The 17,500-nt window shown below is 39.5% G+C and overlaps 1 protein-coding gene across 1 annotated transcript in view; it reads right to left on the bottom strand.

Annotated features, from left to right (window-relative positions):
• The window catches only part of LOC114473647 (phosphatidylinositol 4-kinase alpha-like), a 21,936-nt gene that overhangs the window by 3,584 nt on the left and 852 nt on the right, over window positions 1-17,500 (bottom strand). Inside the window, exons 2-19 of the mRNA XM_028463410.1 lie at window positions 17,317-17,468; window positions 15,618-15,725; window positions 14,529-14,656; window positions 12,224-12,379; window positions 12,001-12,080; window positions 11,727-11,926; window positions 5,873-5,960; window positions 5,622-5,789; window positions 5,498-5,551; window positions 4,217-4,337; window positions 4,022-4,151; window positions 3,550-3,620; window positions 3,402-3,474; window positions 3,110-3,290; window positions 2,194-2,298; window positions 1,991-2,116; window positions 581-701; window positions 346-505 (exon numbers count right to left, since the gene is read on the bottom strand). Coding sequence (XP_028319211.1) covers window positions 346-505; window positions 581-701; window positions 1,991-2,116; window positions 2,194-2,298; window positions 3,110-3,290; window positions 3,402-3,474; window positions 3,550-3,620; window positions 4,022-4,151; window positions 4,217-4,337; window positions 5,498-5,551; window positions 5,622-5,789; window positions 5,873-5,960; window positions 11,727-11,926; window positions 12,001-12,080; window positions 12,224-12,379; window positions 14,529-14,656; window positions 15,618-15,725; window positions 17,317-17,468 — 2,222 coding nt within the window. The remainder of the gene's footprint in view (window positions 1-345; window positions 506-580; window positions 702-1,990; window positions 2,117-2,193; window positions 2,299-3,109; window positions 3,291-3,401; window positions 3,475-3,549; window positions 3,621-4,021; window positions 4,152-4,216; window positions 4,338-5,497; window positions 5,552-5,621; window positions 5,790-5,872; window positions 5,961-11,726; window positions 11,927-12,000; window positions 12,081-12,223; window positions 12,380-14,528; window positions 14,657-15,617; window positions 15,726-17,316; window positions 17,469-17,500) is intronic.

Here is a 17,500-nt window from a genome sequence, read left to right as displayed (position 1 = left end):
GACTTTAAAACAAATCTCATATCAAAGAAATAATATAAATAAACTATGGTTGACCTCTGACCTTGGATTTCACACGTTCTTTATTTCATTTTGTCTTAGGGAAGCCAAAATGCTTCCACACTTCTGATTTAAAACACGGTGGTGAGTCCTGAATTTCAAATTCTAAATAGATAGTGCTCTTTGCTGTAAACAAAAAATAAAAAATATGTAATTTTTTTCAAGTACTGCGATTCAATTTATTAAAGTATCGATGTGAACCGTGACACCTTTGAAAGGATTTTTAAATGCCTCACCATTAATCGTTACATCCCTAGTGATTATTGTGTGTATCAAAGACCCCCGTACCTCACAGCCAGATACCCTCTCACACACATCTCCATGAACCATTTGAAGGGCGTGGCCTCCATCTTCCCTCCCATGATCATCACCATCTCATCGGTTAGTTTGATGTCTGGTTCCCAGCCCAGGTTTCCTCCTGGAGAACTTTCAAACATGAAGCCGAAGTCTGTGGGACACAGAGCAGAGTTAACCTGAGGGGCCGGGGGTGGGGGCTGGGCCAGTGGGGGCGTGGTTTACACACCGATGTGGATCAGGTGACCTTTACTGTCCAACATGATGTTCCCGTTGTGTCTGTCTTTGATCTGCAGCAGGAACAGCAGCAGGCTGTAGGCCGCCATGCTGCGGATGAAGTTATAACGAGCCTGAAAAACAAAAACATTTATTTTCTTTAGCTTTTATTTCACTTTCTTCACATGAATCTTTATGAATTCTAACACTATTTACTATCTGACTGTATTTCTGTTTCATTTAAACTGGGAACATATTAATGCAGAGACAGTATTGATTATTGAAGGATGTATTTAATCATACTGATGTACATACAGTGTCTGTGTGGAGGAAATACTGACTCGTCTTTAAGTGGGAGGTTTCTTTTTGTTTCTCAAGTAACTATTTGGATTTTAAATTGGTGAGGATTTCTTCTACTTGGCAGATTGTGTTCTAGACAGGGGCGGAGCCTCAGGGGGGGGTTGGGAGGGCAGCACGCCCCCGGCCCTGGTCCCTATAGGAGGTAGGACTTAAGGGAGCAGAGCCACTACCACGGCTCAGGGGAGCTGGAGAAGGCGGGGCCTCCATGGCTTGTGCCCAGAGAGTCACAGAGTATAGAGGTCACCCATCATACAGATTTATATAGACATTACATGTGACGTATACATACTAAATTAGGAGCATGTGCACATAGGCTCAGTGTAAAACAACCAGAAAACTGCTGAGGTGATGGTTCACGGAAGCAGACAGAGCGTTATCTCAGTCTGGATACAGTAAAAAGTCACCATAAAAAGCTGTAAATGACTGATATGCAGACGTGGAGCAGTGAGGAGGAGACTTCATGTAGAGATGGAAACTCATCCAGTGAAACTGATCAGAATACGTGGAAATACACAGAAACCTTCATTAACAGGAGTACAGTAGCCCCGCCTACCTGTCTGTTCATAACAGTTATAAACATCTAGAGACTTCATGTTTTTAGCTTTTCTATGGTTTATACACTGGCTTTTTCTATCAGATATGTATAAATATCTGATCATTAAACATCTGATGATCACTTGCTTTCAGGAATTCTACACGTGTCCCACAATCATTCACCTGTATTTAAAGCAGGGCTTTAGACCAAAATGTTGCATATGTGACTATTGTTTCAGTGTGAGAGTCAGTTATACAGGCTTTTCAAACACTGGGATGATTATAAACTCAGCAACTTTGAACATAAACTTAAATGTTGGACGGTGTGAAAAATATGCAGTTTTTTTTAAAAAAAAGAAAAAAAGAAAAAGGACTAAATAAATGTTTCAGAATTCTGCACAAATGCTAGAAAACGTGTCAGACGAATGGTATTGATACCTAATTGTTAAAAAAAGGAAAATAACTAATAGCAGCACGTTGGTTTCCCTCTAAGAACAGAACAGAACACAACAGGCTGAGAGCAAACAACCTTCTGGAAGGCCAGGGTGGACTCGTCTCCGTACTGGTTACGGAAGTAGTCGTACATTCCAAAGTCAGTCTGTCGGCCCAGCTGGTCTCTGGACTTACAGTCTGGGATGCACTCGATCACACCACACTGAGGGAGACAGAAGAGATGGTCAGAGCGTGTGAACGCAGCTGTGAAGGAGCAGAGGGATGTGATGGAGGACGTACCCCCGGCGCCGTGGCAACCACCCGATAAGGAAACACAAACAGGTCCAGGCCCACCAGCTGGAAGATGTTCTTAAAGAGTCCAATGATCTGTAGAGCCAGCATGTCCTAGCAACACATTAGCAACACGTTAGTAACATGCTAGCAACACATTAGCAACACGCTAGCAGAGCCAGCATGTCTTAGCAACACATTAGCAACACGCTAGCAGAGCCAGCATGTCCTAGGAACACATTAGCAACATGCTAGAAGAGCCAGCATGTCCTAGCAACACATTAGCAACATGCTAGCAGAGCCAGCATGTCCTAACAACACATTAGCAACACGCAAGCAGAGCCAGCATGTCCTAACAACACATTAGCAACACGATAGCAGAGCCAGCATGTCCTAGCAACACATTAGCAACACGCTAGCAGAGCCAGCATGTCATAACAACACATTAGCAACATGCTAGCAGAGCCAGCATGTCCTAGCAACACATTAGCAACACGCTAGCAGAGCCAGCATGTCCTAACAACACATTAGCAACACGCTAGCAGAGCCAGCATGTCCTAACAACACATTAGCAACACGCTAGCAGAGCCAGCATGTCCTAACAACACATTAGCAACACGCTAGCAGAGCCAGCATGTCCTAGCAACACATTAGCAACAAGCTAGCAACACGCTAGCAGAGCCAGCATGTCCTAGGAACACATTAGCAACACGCTAGCAGAACCAGCATGTCCTAGCAACACGCTAGCAGAGCCAGCATGTCCTAGCAACACATTAGCAACACGCTAGCAGAACCAGCATGTCCTAGCAACACGCTAGCAGAGCCAGCATGTCCTAGCAACACATTAGCAACACGTTAGCAATGCACTAACAACACGTTAGCAACATGTGCGAACAACGCCACCCTGAGCTCAGGCTCCACCCACCTGTCTGCAGTCATCGCCCACTTTAAAGATGGCCGCCTGCCAGCAGACACGTCGTGACCCGTCGGGGTTTTCCTCCCCCTCCTCCAGAGAATCAGACAGGCAGCGGAGCCCCTCCCTCTCCAGCTCACTCACACCACAGCGCTTCACCTTAAACTTGGCCAGGTAGGGAGCCTTAGCAGCACTGGAACACACACACACACACACACACACAGGAACACACACATGAACACACACAGGAACACACACAGGAACACACACACAGGAAGCACAGAAGAGGAAGAGGCGGAGTCACCTCTGCATGGGCGTCCCAGACTTATAGTCGATGTCTAAAACAATGGCCTCAGGATTACTGGGCAGGTAACAGCCTGGAAACACACACCTGATCAATACACCTGATCAATATGTATACTGTTAATGTTCCTGTGTGTGTAATTGATCACCTGGCTGAACTCTGATATCAGACAGAGCTTTGAGACACGCTCGTTTCCTCTCCTCTCCCTTTGGAACAGGCCTGAAAACACACACAAACTTTTGCTACTTATTTATAAATATTAACTATTCATATCTTTCACATTTTCCCGTTTTGCATCATTAATTAATATATTTATGTTTCCAAAAGAAAGAATCATTTTAAATATTTACATTTCTTTGCCTGGTTTGCATCATCACTCAAAGACAAACATACGTTTTATTGTTTATTTAAATGTTTTACAATAAACAAACACATTATTGATACATTTTAAGTAAATCACAAACTGCTGAAGGACCTAAAGTTCTTCTATTCTTCAACAGTGTGTGATTTACTCTAACTTCAGCCACCACAGCGTGTCAGCGCACTGTTGAAGGGAGAGTGAAACCAGTGGAGGTTCCTTTAATAACAATGACCACAGGAGGAGGGGGGGAGGAGCTTACTTGATGATGGCTGATACGTTGGTGATCTTGTTGAAGAAGTCAAACTCTCGTTGGTAGAAGTCTTTAGCAGGTCCAGACAGTGATCCAGTGATCTCCTCCACCATCTGCTCCAGCAGCTCCCCAATGTCAGCTACAGAGGAGATAGGATCCATACGTTAGGGATGAGAACCTATGTGTTAGAGGATGTGAACTCACGGTCCTTCTGGTGTCCCTCCTCGTCTAAGTAGATGTTGGTCTTCATGTTCCAGATGAACTGATGAGCCAAAAGCTGAGACTTCTGTGCAGCCCACAGGATGTACTCCCTCACGTAACCCATCTGAGACACATCAGGATTACTTTAACCCCAAACATCAGGATTACTTTAACCCCAAACATCAGGATTACTTTAACCCCAAACATCAGGATTACTTTAACCCCAAACATCAGGATCACTTTAACCCCAAACATTAGGATTACTTTAACCCCAAACATCAGGATTACTTTAACCCCAAACATCAGGATCACTTTAACCCCAAACATTAGGATTACTTTAACCCCAAACATCAGGATTACTTTAACCCCAAACATCAGGATCACTTTAACCCCAAACATCAGGATTACTTTAACCCCAAACATCAGGATTACTTTAACCCCAAACATCAGGATTACTTTAACCCCAAACATCAGGATTACTTTAACCCCAAACATCAGGATTACTTTAACCCCAAACATCAGGATTACTTTAACCCCAAACCTGTATGTTTGCACATGATGATTGAATTACTCCCATTTGATTACATGTATGAATAATACTATAATAACGTGTTTAATAATTTGGTGTTAATGATTTAAATAACCCATTACTGAACATGTTCTTATTCTAATAAAATCATACTTTGCTACAACAACCATCATTCTCTATCTACTTTACCAGCTTCTGTATTAAACAAATGAAACATACTAAGGGTTTGTGTTTAACATCATGAACCATGATGGATGACAAATTCAAACATACATAATACATGAATTATCCTAAAATAGATTTATCCTTCAAAACACTTCCAAACATAATGCTGTTACATTCCTGTTTTTACTGTGTGTAAAGGAACCAGTAGAGGTACTTTAACGTTAGTGGGATGGGGTTCAACTCCCTACAGTGTCCCTAATAAACACTGTATATGTAAACAATAGTTATCACACCATCCATGAAAAAACTACTGGCCCCTCCCACTTTATTATAGCTATACATACTTCCTATGAACACTGACCTGGTTATGATAAGTTATAGTAAGATAAGTTATAACTGTTATGATAGTTACCATACTTTAGTTGAAGTGAAAGTGAAATGACTAAAGTAAGTTAAGATAGGCTAATCTCTGTGATAGGATAACTTAGGCTAACTTACTGTGAGGTGTGTTACACTAAGGTAAAATAAGTTACTATAAGAATAGTTCAGTAATGATGATTAGTTATAATAAACTACAGTTGATAGTTTACCTTATCGTAGCGTAGAGCCTGTACGATCTGAGGGATGTAGAACAAGATGGCGTCCTGTGGAGACGTGACAACAACAGTTATCATATGTTAGCTCTGAGGCTAACGTATCGTTCCACTAACGTACCGGAGGAAATGATCGCAGCACTTTGACCCCGTACTGAGCGGTGAGGGGGTGGGGGGGGTACATGCTGCTGAAGTAGGACAGGCCTGTGGGGGGGTCGGCCGGGGCCCAGCACAGGATGTGGCTCAGCTCTGGAGAGTCGGCGTCGATGGTGTGCCACGTCACCAGGAACTGAAGCAGGAAACAGGAAGTAATGTTTCCAGTCACTGCTGCGTCTGAGGAGGAAACGTTCCTCTCATGTTTTATAAACGAACCTTCACAGCCTCAGGAACGTCACTAACCGCTCCAGGATCCAGCCTCACCAACCGGGTCACCTCTGCCACGATGGAGTCGTTCTTAAACCTGGAGAAACGTCCACAACAAACATTTGACCACCAGGAGGAGTCTGACTCATGGTTAGCTAGCACTAGCTAACAGGTAGCATCCTAAAAAACACCAAGGTCCCTCCTATCTCCTTTCCTATCCACTTTTCCTTAACCCCGTGGATGACATCACAGGGTTAAGGAAAGGTGTTAGTAGAGGAGTTAGGAAAAGACCATCATGTTTGTTTATACAATCAGACACACTTCCACTAGGTGATGTAATAATCTAATAATGGTGAAGATCAGTGACGTCTGTCGTAGTGAAAAACTACACATTTCCTAAAATAAACTAAAAGTTAATTTCTAACACTTTCCACTGATATAATGTCATAAATCACAGGTATGAATATAAATCAAAGGAAAAGAGGTTACCATGGCTACGAGGAACTAAAGGTAAACTAAAGAACGTCACATAGAGAATGGTTGATCACACTCACCTTCTACTCATTAATATGAATTATGTATAAATAAAACATCATGTGTCTGTTTTATGTCAGTTATAATCTGATTATATGTCTACATTTAATAACATATGGGTTTTACTTTATTTATTTAAAATTATTATTATTATTATTACATTAGTAACTTATTTACGTTATTTGTTGGTCATTGTGAGTCTCTGTGAGTGTTCAGGTGTGTGTGTCCCTTTAAATGTTGTCACTGCAATGAATTGTGGGTCATCATTATGTGGTCTCCTTTGGTAAAGGATGTATCAGTGTTTCCTAGGCTAAAGGAGGTTATAAAGGAAGCATTGAGTCTCTTTTCATTAGAAAATACAATAAAAATACAATCATAAGGTCAAACATCAGAACAAACCAGCAAAATCACAAAAAGCTTGAACAGCTTCAACCACTGAGGGAGGAGTCAACTACAATGTTAGAGTTTATTACAGTGAACCCAAAAACAATAGAGGAAACTGTTCAGCAGCTGAATCCATCAACGTGTTGCCTTGACACAAAACCCTTAAACTTCTTTAAAACTGTTGTAAAGTCATTTATCACTGATTAGTGTCAGATAATTAACTGATCATTCCAATCAGGCACCGTACCAAAATCCCTGAAAGTAGCTGCTGTGAAACCTCTGTTAAAAAGAGAACACTGGATGCCTCTATACTGGCTAACTATAGACCAATCAGAACCTTCCATTCATGGCCAAGATCATTGAGAAGGTGGTCTTCAACCAACTGAGTCAATTCTTAACATTCAACAAAATATTTGATAAATTTCAGTCAGGTTTTGGTTCTCATCACAGCACAGAAACTGATCTGATCAAAGTGATCAATGACATAAGGTTGAACACTGATTCAGGAAAAGTATCTGTTCTCATTCTATTGGATCTAAGTCTACATTTGACACTGTAGATCATACAATGTTGTTACACAGATTGTAAACATGGGTTGGACTAAATGTTAAAGTAATGGTTTAAGTTCTACTTGGAGGATCAAAGTTATTTTGTAAACATTGTAAACTTTGAATCTGACAGATTACCAATGTCCTGTGGGGTTCCTCAGGGATCTGTTCTTGGACCTCTTCTGTTTAGCCTTTATATGCTTCCTTTAGGACAAATTTTACACAACTGTAAGGTTGATTATCAGAGCTACGCAGATGACACACAACTATATCTATCACTGAACCCAGATGACTATGGTCCCATTGAGGTGTTGTGTGACTGCTTAGAAAAAGTAAACTGCTGGATGAGTGAAAACTTCCTTCAACTAAACCATGACAAGATGGAGGTGATTGTCTTTGGTAACAAGGAAAAGAGGACTGCTGTCAGCAAGTATCTGAGTCTGGATCTTTAGAAGATAAAGACCAAGTCAAAAACCTTGGTGTTCTGATTGACTCAGATCTGACATTCAGCATCAGATCAAATCTATCACAAAAACATCTTCTACCACCTAAAGAACATCTCCAGAGTGAAAGGTTTAATGACTCAGAAAGATCAGGAGAAACTGGTCCATGCTTTTATCTCCAGCAGACTGGACTATTGTAATGGTCTTCATCAAACATCTACAGGGATTAAAGTGAAAAAAAATGATTTGACTGAAAAGAAATTGGCCAGCCCAACCCACATGGTATGCATTATATAGTGATTTAACAGTAGCCCACTACATCCAAAGTGCTTTTCCGACTCAAGCGGCTGCCACATAGGCACCTGCACACACCTATAAAACAGAATGACAATCATCAACAATCATCATAGTTTTATCGTACTAATTTAAATTGGTCTCAAAAAGGCCCTTAAGAATATGATCAAACCATTTAGGTTTCAATAATTTCAAGAAGCTTATTTAAGAAATACTTGTCCACATAGGATTCCAGTGCACATTTTATTTAAACCTCACAAAAACAGACTACAGTAACACGGTCACGGACACGGTTTGGTCCCAATCCAGACCATTGGACTGCATGATATCCGTCAGTGTGTGTGTGAGCGTATTTGCATCAGCAATATTGACCTTACTTGAGGCAAAATGCTGGGTCAGTACTTTCTGCCTATCGTCATCAAAGTACCTCACAAGCACGTTTACAACCCGGTCCATGTTAGTGGTGGTGGATTCGTCAACATTGAGGGAAAATATATGACCCTGTAGCTTGGATGATAACTCAGATTTGAACTGGGCACCAATGCCATGTGTAGACAGGTACGACGCGTGTGTACTTGACATCGACAATCTAGAAAGAGCACTTCGATCCTCGGCCATGGCAGTCACTAGTTTTACTAGAGGCTGGGCTAGAGTAAACGAAAGATCGTGTTCAGCTATGAAAGCACATATGCGCACTTTTTGGTTGCACACACGATCAGCCATGGAAATGAGGGTCTCGGCTGTTACTGTAACGGCACCAGGCAGAGAGGAGGTGTGTTTCAGCGCTCGAACAGCAGCCTTGTGTTTAGCATCTGCAGCATGGCGTGCTAACACTTTCTTGCCATTGCCGCCATACGGGATTTTTTTTATGACAAATAACGCACATACACACACCTGACAATGTCATCTTTTTGCACCATGTGCGAAACAGCTTTCCATCATCCCCCACTTCGTCTAACCAAGCCCATCTCCATTTGTTTTTTATCTTCCCGTCAATTTGACCAGTGTCAGTACCCTCTTCAGCAAACAACGACTCCATGCTGTCATTACGCTCAGTCAAGTTACCTGGGAAGGTTTTATGAACTAAGCATGCTGAATCCAAACAACAAAGAGAAACGCGCCCCGCAATAATCTACCGTAAACCATAAGGTAGAATAGCGAAATGTCTACTGCTACACTGAAGATTATACATTCAACTGGTTATACTGCCGCTAGCCTAGGCTAGCTTACTGCAGAATGACAAAATGCCAACATGAAAAACCTTATAAACTGATCTTTATCCATGGCCCAACCATATCCATACATACTTGCCAACCCTCCCGATTTTCCCGGGAGACTCCCGAATTTCAGTGTACCTCCCGAAAATCTCCCAGGGCCACCATTCTCCCGATTTTCGCCCTGACATTGTCCGGGCGGACCGTCCTTCACTGAGCGTCGTTTCCGGCCCGACAATAATAATAATCGTAATAATAATATTGTTGTAATAATAATAATAATAATTTTTCCGTCTCATAATTTTAATTTGACGGAATTCCGTCACCCTGACGGAAAACTTTAATCCCTGAACATCTACAGCTGGTTCAGAACGCTGCAGCTCAGGTCTGAACCAGAACAAAGAGGTCAGAACACATTACACTGGCTCCCAGTCAGCCTCAGAGGAGACTGTAAAGTTCTGCTGCTGGTTATAAATGTGTGAATGGGTTTGGTCCAGAATACATCAGTGAGATGTTAGTCAGGTATGAACCCAGCAGGTCTCTGAGATCTATGGACACAGGTCAGATAGTGGAGCCCAGAGCTCACAGTAACCATGGTGATGCTGTGTTTAGTTGTTATGCTGCAAAGAAGTGGAACAAACTGCAGCAGAGCTGAAGTCAGCATCACATGTGAACATTTTTAAATCAAAGTTTTTCTCTACTGTGTATGATTGAGAGAGATTTATGGTCATGTTGATGATGTCATGTGTTTGTTGATGATTTTAATTGATTTTACTGATGATTTTAAGCTGTTGAATGTTTTCTGTTGCACTGTTTGATCATGTAAAGCACTCTGAGTTGCCTGGTGTATGAAATGTTCTATACAAATATATTTGCCTTTCCTTAGCTTTTAGAGAATTGGAACACTCTTTATCATGGCGGATAGGAAAAGAGAAAGAAGGGAGCATATACTGTATAATATCGTTAACATAACCACTAGGAACAAAGCTCTAAACCTAAAATAGGAACTAAGATGATATAGTAGAACATTATAAACATGATCCACCATCTACACACATAGCTCTAATGGCTGTAATGAGATGATGTCCAGTCAGACACAGTTGTACCAGGTTGTAGACCAACCCCCCACTTCTGTCCCTGGTTGTATAACCATCATACTGCTCACACTGCTTCATTTACACTGATGTCCACCTCATAGATCATTACATGTGATCAGTAGAAGATGAAACCTGGTCTGTAGTGGTAACATCTCAGATCATGGAGGATACTGTAATACATTTAATATTAATATTAACATAACCACTAGGAACGAGTGTATCATAGTGTATCATGTTGTTCTGCAGTCTGTGTCTTCTCCTCTAACTCCAATGGTTCTCTTTTCTGGTGTTTTGATGCTGGAGCTGGTGGTTCCTGATCAATGGTTCACAGCTCAACTAGTCTAGAACATTCTGATGGTCTATCCTTCTATTCTATTCTGTTTGTCCTTCTGTTCACTAACAACAACCAGTGGAACCAGATGTTCTCCACCTCTGGACCTGGTTCTAACAGAGATTTATTCCTATAAAATAAAGGAAGTTTTGTCTTCCACTGTCACTAAATGTTTGTTCTTGTTGAGTTCTTTCTTTTTACTATAGACTTTATATTTTGTTCAGAGCTTTGAGATGACTTTGTTGTAATTTGCGCTTCATAAATAAAGTTGTATTGAACATTAGGACACAGCCAAACCTGTTCTCACTCTGACCACCTAATGTGTGTGTTGTGTGTGTGTGTGTCGGCTTTCAAAATAAGAGCACGGTCAGGGTTGGGGTCAATTATATTTGTAATCACATAATTGATAATCAATTACAATTATGGTATAAATATAATAGTAATTTTAAAAATCTGTTTCTGTTGTAATCATAATTAAATTGTAATTAAGTTTAGATAATTAACTTCGTAATTGTAATTGGCATTAAAATTCTATAAAATCTGCCAATTATAATTTAATTTAACGCAAAACTTGGGATGATAAACTAATTAGATGATAGATAATATTTATTAGTGTATTTTACAGCTGATTTAAGTCATAGGTCAAACTGAACCGTTAGCATTAGAGATGCTAACAGAAAGCTAACACAAGAGGAAGGTTACGATTAATAAGGTTATGTATTAAAGGATCAGTAATTGGAAATCATTTTAATTGAACTTTACTAACTGAGAATGTAATTGTAATTGACTTTCAGGTGGAAAATAATAATTGTATTTGGAGAAAAATAATTGAATATTGATATTTAAAATTGTAATTGTAACTGAAAAATGTAATTGACCCCAACCCTGAGCACAGTACTAGTGTAACGTTGTTTGTGTCCAAGGCAAATGTTCATAACACCAAACTATGTTACAATATATTAATTAATACCAGCAAATATCTATAAAGGGCTTTTATTTTGAAATGAAGCATGGCTACCTGCTGGGTAGCTGCATGGCCAGGTAGGGGGCGATGCCCCAGGCCAGGTTCACGTTGTCCTTCCACTGTTTCTCAGTCAGACTGATGTACTTTGACCTCCAGTTAGCGATGCTGGTCTCCACTGACTGATCAGTAGAGAAGGCCAGTTCCTGGGTGGACAGGGGGTTGTACCATGTGGTCAGACGCTCAATCTCACTGGCCTGGAGGGACACAGTGTTTCAGAATCAATGAGGAGGTGATCTATTGAGCTATTGATCCAGTGATCAGCTCTCACCAGTAAGGCCAGCAGCAGCGTGCGACGCTTCATGTAGTATTTATGGAGCTGAGTCCCACGGTTACTCTTCTTAGAGGTACCTGACAAATAGAATACAATACAACAGGATGTTAAACTTTATTGTGAACCAGTGTAATAATCATACAAGAGTTCCTAAATATTCACTAACCTAACATGTTTCCCTCTGCCTGTGACTCTAGTATGTACTACTGACCTATACTACCTGACTTCTTGGAGGCAGTGGACACCCCACTGGACAGGGGGTACGTGTTGATCCACCCCTGGCTGCTCTGCTGAGAGCGAGAGCTGGAGTCCACGCTGGTTCTCAGGTCTGCAGCGTTCATCACTGAGAGGCTGTTCATGGAGGAATCCTGATTGTCTACACACACACACACACATATTAAACGTGGACCACAGAATCACCAGAATCACTGTTTGAAATCAGACGCAGCTTCAGATCATTGCTTCATGTTTTATATCAAAGATGAATGGATTAATTAAACTTTAGTTTCTGCCATAATTAATAAATATTACCTGAATAAAAACGACCCGCATTAATGAGGTTCTTTAACAACTTAAACCTACAGCAGCATCACTACAGAAAACATTAAGGATTAATCATGGAGAAGAGGCAGGCTAAACCTACAGCAGCATGACTAAAGAGCAGGATTAGAACTAGGAAATGTTTAAGTAATGATTAAAAAAGAAACTACATTTTAAGCCCATTTTCTTTACTTTATATCTGATATATTGATTGGATATTGATTTCTACTGCATAACTAAGCTTTAAACACGTTCATTCAACTTTTGTTTCCTTGTTTTTTTAACATTTTTATCTATTGTAACATGCTGAACCTGCAGGGTCAAAATAACTCCCAACATGTGCCATAAATCAGTTCAAAGTGTAAATAAAATAAAATAAATAACATTCAATAATGTTTAAAGCACATTTCAGCATAAAATGTGTGCCTCAAAGTGGACTAAACTCTTTTTCTGTGTTTTAGACACTGTTTATGAAGTGTGATGTGTAATTAACTAGCTCGTGGCTAACCGCTAAGCTAATGCTAAGCATGGGCAGAATGCTACTAAAGAACAACTCTAGTAAAAAGCTTTTGTTAACTTGTTTTAAACATTTAAACAGTGTTTTTATGTATTTTATAAACAGTTCTAAACGTTATCAGAATGAATGAAAGAGGAACTTTAATATTTAGAGGATGTTTGTGATATAAAGTATGAAAACAATGTGAGCGCGTACAGAATGCAGTGGCTGCTGATTTCACATGAGATGAAAGCTCCACCCCCAGCTGTGACATCATGACCATGCTCAGCCCTCTGCTCTATGATGCTTCTATGATGGCCATGCGTTGGAGCGTGGAGGCTCCGCCCCCTGACGCTGATGCCTGGTCAGACCAGGATCTGAAGCAGCTGATGGAGATGAGGCCATGTTGTTGTTGTTGTTGTTGTTTACATGTTTTGATCAGGCAGACAGGTGGGCTGACATGATGAACAATCGTGCATCTTAACGTCACCAACAAATCTGAGCTTCTCCTCACAGCAGACGTACGATAAGTAACGAACAAAGGAACAAAAACAGGCCTCATCTATATAAGGAACATAAAGGGGCTGATATGTATTTATGATGTTTAATTGTATTTACTTAAATTCATTCTTTTATAACATACGATGGTATATTAGGGCTACATTAAAATAAAATTAAAATTTGGGCACTATGAGATTAAAGGCATAATATTTAGAAAATAAAAAATACATTTTATGAGAATAAAGTCAGTATTTTAGAGATTAAAGTCATAATATTTCAGTATTTATGTCATAATATTTTTTGAATAAAGTTGTAATTTTCTGAGAATAAAACATAAATTTAAACAGGATGTTGTGTGTGTTGTGGTTATGGTATTCTCATGCTCAGGTGTATTTTTATTTTAACGTGGCCCTAAAACAACGTTGTAATGAGATGAAAACCTTTGGAGGTTTTTTATTTAATGGACTAAAAGTCACAGTTTTTAGATTTTCACTTTGTTATACGAGGCTGACTGTATGAATCTACAGAAACCTGCTCCTCACTGCTCCACGTCTGCGTATCAATCCATTTATAGCTCATCATGGTCATTGTTTACTCCTTATTGCTAGCAGCTGCTGCTAGCCTGCTACGCTAAGTGGCTAACTGTCCATATTGTGGCTCTGAGGCTGCAGTCTTCTAATGTTTGCTATGAGTTTCTGAAGCTACGAGGCCTGTTTAGGGATGAATTTAGAAATGAAAATCATAAACAAACTAAAATTAGGGTTATGGTAAAAACCATCACATGCGGGGGTGGGGGTGAGGGGGGGTATTAGCGTCGCTGTGAGGGTGAGCAGCACCAGATCTGCATGGCGTCAAAGCATGCCCTGCTGTTGGAGCTCCGCCCCTTTAGGCTTACTTAAGATAGAAATCGGAGAAGTGCTGGACACGATAAGCGATCCGAATATCCCCGCAGAGAGAGTGCTGGGGGTGGGGGTAGTGCCTAGCTCACCGGGTGGGACCAGCTGGCACGCTGCCAGGTACTTCTTGTCTGAGAGAATGCTGGCGTAGAAACGCACGGTCACGCTGATGTCTTCACGGAGACGCTTGTCGCCCTGCGTGGGAAACTTCGGACACACGCTACAAGGAAAGAGGAGGGAGGAGTTAGACATGTGATCACATAGAGAAGCTGTAAACGCCTTCAGAGTCAGACGGTTTAATCTAGAAACAACTCTGACATGATTATAAATAAATACCTACACATATATGACATTAAAACATAAATCACTAAATATATATGCAACAAATAAATGGCATTTATGGCATACAGGTATTTATTTATGACATATATGTTCAAGTATTATGTGATTTATTTATTCATTTATGTATATGTCAAGTACTTTTGTTATTAATGATGAATAATTTTTTGTATGAATAAATGTAGATGTCCATCATAAATAATGTCTTTGTATTTTTAAAGGAGACGTTGGTTAACAGTCAAAAATGGACCAGAAGAGAAAGCACATATAGTTTAATAAATGTACAAAACTAATCAACCAGCCAAATCAGACAAGTGTAATATTAGTAAAAAATATTTTGAATAATAAATAATATTAAGTAAAGAAAATGTATTTCTGAATATAATTGTATTGAATATTATTAAATGCAATTTATATTTATAAATATAATTTCTTTTCTTTATTCAATTATGTATTCATTTTCTTTATTTAATATTATTTATAAATATGTTTTTGTTTAATATAATTTAAAAATATATATAATTTAATATTATTAATTTTCTTTACTGAATATTATTTATATTTATAAACAATATTAAATGAAAAAAAATAACATTAGGAAATAATTGAATTATTATATAATAATACTAATAGCCTAATAATTGTGCTAGCTTTAAAAATGTTCTCACTAAAATAAGTTTAAAGAACTCGGAATTAATACATGTTTTTAAAAATGATTTTTTATTTTGAAAAAGTAATAGATACTGTATGTATTTTTGCAGACCTTGCACTATTTATTAAAAACAACGGTTAGCCTAGCCTAGCTTCTCACACACAGTGCAGCAGTGAGGATGATGAGGTACCTGAAGTAATCAAAAGCTGTAGAGTAAATCTTCTCCCTCAGAACGTTTCTAACGGTGGCGTTGGTGACGACGTCCGTGTGAAGCAGAGCCAGACCAAGGGTCAGCAGCCTGTAGGGGTCAGAGGTCATATTTAGATACATACAAATATAATCATTTGATACATTACAGCCAATCACCAATTTAACTTTATTTACATAGCGCTAATTACAACAAAGTCATATCAATGCACACCAGAGAAATAGTTCCAAACAACGTAAACACGTGACACAGATTTCCATGGTTACATATTTTAGTGAAAGCAATGAAACATTTTTAGATATCAGTGATATCAGAGCTCAGTTTCCTGTACTAGTGAGGTCTTTAACATGTACTAGTTAACTAGTAGAGTTCACTAGTGAACATTTCTGAGTCTCACTAGTTAACTAGAATGACTCATAAACCAGTATAATTAGTCAACCTTTTTACTTTTACTAGTTAACTTATAAAAACTGTGTATTTTAACTAGTAAACACAAAATACATGTTACTAGTTAACTAGTGGATATTTAGCAGATACTAGTTGTTTCCTCTCTACTAGTTAACTAGTACATGTTAAAGACCTCACTAGTACAGGAAACTGATTGATATCTAATCTATGATCAATGATCAGTGATAGACCTCCTTACTGCTGCTCTGAGAAGTTTCCAACGAGCTGTGGAGGAAGATTTGATCCACGTATTAATAGAACTGAGTTTGTCTCTATTTCATATGAAAAGGTCTTAAAGTGATTATGGAGAATAAGACGTGTAGTGGAACAGGACAGTCCTGGACTAGGATTCTCCTAAGGACCTGTGTCACATACAACCATGTCTGTTTATTTGGTCAGTTATTATCTTTCTTTTTTAGCTCGTTAGAAAGACGTAGTTTGGTAATAATTGTCTGACGGTAGAATCTACCTCTGAATCACCTCGCCCACCTAAAGTCTGCTGATTAACTAGTTATTAACAAATAAAGCCTGTTTCTATCAATCAATCCATTTTTGATTGATTATAGATCAGATCACAACAGAATGATGTCATGACTAGGGCTGAGCCAGACTAAAGGACAGGGCCGTTTCTAGCTGTTTGGGGGTCTCTATTGTAAAACCTGGGGTCTGTGACCCCCCAGGGGGTGGAGCCAAAGATCTTAGGGGCTCTGTCTGCTCTGATGTTACCTAAATTAGTTTCATAAATATTAACTATGATAAAGCTGTTATTAAGTCAGTGCAACTTCCTTTCTCCCATTTTGTCCCTTTTCAAATGTTTACACTTTTTTCAGTTTTCAGCTACTTTTGCCAACGAATACCACTTTTTTTTACACTTTTATCCAATGTTTGCCCTTTCTTTAACCATTTTTTAAACACATTTCATCCAAATAAAATAAGCTATTTCTTTAGCCCAATGAATCCATTTCCTTTACAATTAATAGTTTCATTTTTTCCCACATTTTTGCCTTTTCCATTATTGCCACATTTAGCTGATTTAACTTATCTTTTGCCATTACAAACCACCTGCTTCCTCGTTTCCCCTTTTTTTGTCTGTTTTTGGCCCATTTTAGTCACTGTCACTCTTTTCTTACTTCCTGTTACTCATGTTGTGTTACTTTACTCATCGTTGGTCACAGACCATCACCATCAGCTCTCCTGATGAACTTTAATAATATAATATAGATCAGGCACCAACCTGAATCGAGGGCCAATGGCAGCCACGTGGCGGTTGAGGCCGCTCTTAACCCCGCCCACATTGAGTGAGAGCGAGCGCTGCATCAGACTGCAGAAGATCTCCACCTGGTCTGCACTGGAGTACTTAGCAATCTCAAACCTCTGCACCAGGAACTGGAGGAGGAGGAGGAAGAGGAAGCTCAGGG

The sequence above is a fragment of the Gouania willdenowi genome, chromosome 12 (assembly GCF_900634775.1).
Source record: "Gouania willdenowi chromosome 12, fGouWil2.1, whole genome shotgun sequence".
NCBI classification, from domain to species: Eukaryota; Metazoa; Chordata; class Actinopteri; order Blenniiformes; family Gobiesocidae; genus Gouania; species Gouania willdenowi.
The sequence above is the reverse complement of the archived record's forward strand: the minus strand, read 5'-3'. Positions and strand labels throughout refer to the sequence as shown.